At 47.7% G+C, this 4,170-nt stretch overlaps 1 protein-coding gene across 1 annotated transcript; it reads left to right on the top strand.

Annotated features, from left to right (window-relative positions):
- The first annotated feature begins 1,120 nt into the window (after window positions 1–1,120).
- LOC145957897 (uncharacterized) lies at window positions 1,121–2,041 on the top strand. The gene has a single exon (XM_083074326.1). The coding sequence runs from the start codon at window positions 1,121–1,123 to the stop codon at window positions 2,039–2,041; it is 921 nt and encodes a 306-aa protein (XP_082930452.1).
- Window positions 2,042–4,170: the final 2,129 nt, after the last annotated feature.

The raw sequence follows: 4,170 nt of genomic DNA, 5'->3' as shown, positions 1-4,170 counted from the left end.
GGCGAGAGGCGAGAGGCCATCATCACCGAAACGCAAAAACTGTTGAACGCAGGCTTCATCCGCGAGGTCAGATACACCACGTGGCTAGCAAACGTGGTACTGGTAAAGAAGAGCTCGGGGAAGTGGCGCATGTGCGTCGACTATACCGACTTGAACAAAGCATACCCCAAGGACTCGTACTCCTTGCCGAGCAACGATAGGCTGGTTGATTGAGCATCCGGGCACGCCTTCCTCAGCTTCCTCGATGCTTACTCCAGGTACTACCAGATCATGATGTACCCACCAGACGAGGTGCATACGTCGTTCATCACCGACCACGCCAACTTTTGTTATCGAGTGATGCCATTCGGTCTCAAAAACGCAGGGGCCACCTACTAGCGATTGATGGACAAAGTTTTCCACTAACAGATTGGGCGGAACGCGGAGGTTTACGTCGACGACATGGTGGTCAAAACCACTTCAGCCGAAGGTCATGCTGTTGACCTGGCCGAGGTGTCCAGCCAGATCCGAAAACACAACATGCGCCTCAACCCGAAAAAGTGTCTTCGGCGTCTAGGGAGGTAAATTCCTTGGTTTTATGATTACTAGCAGGGGAATTGAAGCCAACCCGGAGAAATGTCAAGCCATCATCCAGATGCAGAGCCCCCAGACTGTGAAAGACGTCTAGTGTCTGGCAGGACGGTTGGTCTCCCTTTCACGTTTCATCCCCAGGTTGGCGGAGAAGGCATTGCCCATCTTCACCCTATTGCGAAAGCCAAAGAATTTCGAGTAGACGGACCAGTGCGAAGAGGCTTTCAAGAGCTTCAAAGCCTTCCTCACAACTCCACTAATCCTACAGAGGCCGAATCACAAAGCCGACCTCCTCCTCTACTTGGTCGTGGCAGAAGGCGCAATCAGTGCAGTTATAGTGCAAGAGCACCAGAAATTACAGACGCCGATCTACTTTATCAGCTGAGTGCTCCAAGATACGGAGAAACAGTACCAGATGACTGAGAAGCTGGCACTAGCACTTGTCATCGCGGCTCGGCGTCTCCGACCTTACTTTCAGAGCCACCAGGTGGTCGTCAAAACTGACTACCCAATCAGACAAATCTTACGAAAGCCAGAGCTCGCCGGACGGATGATATCATGGTCAATAGAGCTTTCTGAGTTCGGCATCAAATACGAAAGTCGCGGCCCCCTCAAAGCCCAATGCCTGGCAGACTTCGTGGCCGAACTAACTCCAACCTCGGTTGACGAACAACAGGTATGGATCTTACATGTTGACGGGTCCTCCAATTCTAAGGGTGGTGGTGCAGGTATTATTCTGGTAGGTTCAAATCAAGTCACCTTGGAGCAATCTCTCAAGTTTGGCTTCAAAGTAACAAACAACCAAGCGGAGTACGAAGCACTTCTCGCAGGGCTAAGGTTAACTTGCGATCTCAGAGCACGGAGAGTGAGTTGCAACAGCGACTCAAAACTCATGGTAGAGAAGCTCAGCGGGACATACCAGGCCAAGGACATTCTTCTGCAAGGGTATTTCCACGTAGCATCACGACAGATCTTGTCCTTTGACGAGTTCAATATACATCATGTACCGCGAGAGCAAAATACCAAAGCCGACCTCCTATCAAAGCTCGCCAGTACCAAACGCCCTAGACAGCATCGGACCATCATCCAGGAGAACTTGCATTCACCCAACTTAGACGACAAGGTCGTCAACACCAGCGACAGCGAAGAACAAGGGTGGATGACAAGTATTTGGAACTACTTGAAGCCAGGAATTTTACCCGAGGATAAAGATGAAGCTCGGAAGATGAGGGTAAGGTCGGCTAAGTTTGTAATTGTCGGAGACAAACTGTTCAAGCGTGGCATCTCCACCCCTTTGCTCAAATGCTTGACTGCACCTCAAGCCACTTATGTCATCGAGGAGACGCCCAACCGTAAGGAGAAAACAACCCCCCAGCCTTACAACCACTCAGAGACGCCTAACCGTAAGGAGGGACACCAGTTTCAACTAATAAAAATGAAGAAAAACAGGAAGAGACAACACTATCCCTAGGGTTGAACACAAGACTTGAAAAGCCCTCAAAAAACCCCAGCTATTGGGGTGCAACTGGCAAGGAGCCGAGTTGACAAAATTTAAAAAATCACATTCAAATTGGGAAAAGGGAAGACACACGCCCAAATCCCTAAAAAAGCACTGGTACTATAGAAGAAAGGAGGGTCAGAGGGACCCCTATATAGACACGCTCACCGGGCTGACACGGTTCCAGCCGGATAAGCTTGGAAATAGAGGATTCACAAATCCTATGCGATTTCCACATCGCATTGATCTCCATAAACGACCTGAAGATACTCTGAAATTCCCCTACGTCACTCCTGAACCAGTCATAGCCAAGAATTATGGTGAGGGGTTCCTTAGGCTGGTTCTCCCCTTTTCTCTTTTCGGCAGCGGCCACCTCGGCGGCCACTGCCTTGCCGCGCGCCTTGCCTTTACCCTTGGCCGGCGCAGAAGGAGCGGCACCACGGTTATCAGCCATCAAGAAGATGAAAAGATTGGAGAAGAGGGAGAAGATAGGGAAATCGAAGTACCTAGTACTCCTTTGTTAAACGAAAGAACACTAACGAGAGGTGGAGACTCGGTTGCCGGAAACAGGAGAACAAAGATGAAGAAGGCGGAAGACAAAGAGGGAGCAGAGAAACGAAGAAGCGTCGGGAACAAGACAAAGAGAAAGAGTAAAGTGAAAGGGAAAGAGGCGCGAGAGAGAGAAAAGAAACCTCCAAAATTCAAAACGGCCACAACACGTGTCAGCCAGGGAACACAACTAACGACACATTTAATGAGCCCCATTATGATAGGCACAGTCATCATTGCGTAACGGTCACTTCCTATTAACACGCCGCCCACGCGTTATCGGAACGAGGTGACGGTTATGACACATGGCATCGTGACAGGCAGGCGCACGCGAAGGGTCACTGCCCCTTGTCGAGCTCGGCATTAACTCCTCGACTCATGGTCTTCGGAGCTCGGGGGGCTAGTGTACTATCCGTACCGCGAAGCCGAGCTCCAGCTTGGTATCACAGCGCAGGACGACCTTAGACACGCGCTGGGCGACCTCGGCCAAGACGAGGTTCGCTACCTAAATAGGTCATCACCGATCTCAGGCCCAAGGCCCAATGAAAACCTAATTCACACAAAGGTACGTGCATTACTTATACGAGACCCATACATCCACAAATACTAACTTTAGCATCAGAGTCTCTTTTGCAGGTACCACCCCTATCTTGGGGCAACAAGCGTACCCGGCGAAGGAGGCTCACCGATCTTGCCAGCGGATCGTCTCTACGACCGATCTCCGATAAGAACAAGTAACTTATCAAATGCTCGTGCTTCAGAATTCCAAACCATGTTGGATAATTTTGATCTCTTAGATCTTGGTTACTTTGGTAACAAGTATACTTGGCAACGTCCTTCTGTGGGGGGAAGACTGATTTCTAGACGGTTGGATAGGGCGCTGGGAAATCAGAGTTGGAGAGTTCTTTTTCCATAAGCAACTTTGGAGGTTTTAACCCGGTTCCATTCTTATCATAATCCCATTCTTCTCCGTTGCGGTCCCATCCAACATAGACGTTGTGTTTGTGTTAAGTCAGACAAAGCAATTCCCAGTAAGGTTTTGAATGAGACAAATATAATACATGTTATTTTTAACAAGTTTGTTAGTGTTTTAGAAAAAAATAAGTACATGCAAGTTGAAGAATAGAGAATGTGCATATGCCAAGATGAAGGAAAAAAAGCTTCAAGTTAGACAAAACGACAACAAATACAAGACGAAGCATACTATTAGTTGAAGTTTCGTAGTATCAAATACAACATAAAGATTAGAAGAAGCAAATTTGTATGATAGATAAAGACCCACATGTGCATCAGAAGATGAATAATCAAACACCAGACGAAGGTTGGTCAGAGATAAGAAGAAAGTCAACTATGCATTAGACAAAGACTAATAGACTAATAGACGCAGACGAAGACTGTCATGCAAGCATATGAAGAATCAAGTCTCAAAGGATAAATCAAGGTGTAACACCCCAGTTTTTATACTTTTATTGAGGGTAATTTAGTAATTTTGATAAATTTATAGGGGTGATTTAGTAGCCTAGAACGGGCCGTTCCCAAACTACTAAAACGAG

Source organism: Cajanus cajan, chromosome 5 (assembly GCF_000230855.2).
Source record: "Cajanus cajan strain Asha chromosome 5, NIPB_CcT2T_4, whole genome shotgun sequence".
NCBI lineage: Eukaryota > Viridiplantae > Streptophyta > Magnoliopsida > Fabales > Fabaceae > Cajanus > Cajanus cajan.
The sequence above is the reverse complement of the archived record's forward strand: the minus strand, read 5'-3'. Positions and strand labels throughout refer to the sequence as shown.

Excerpts from the sequence above, each read along its gene's own strand:
- LOC145957897 (XM_083074326.1), top strand. The coding sequence starts at position 1,121 with ATGATATCATGGTCAATAGAGCTTTCTGAGTTCGGCATCAAATACGAA.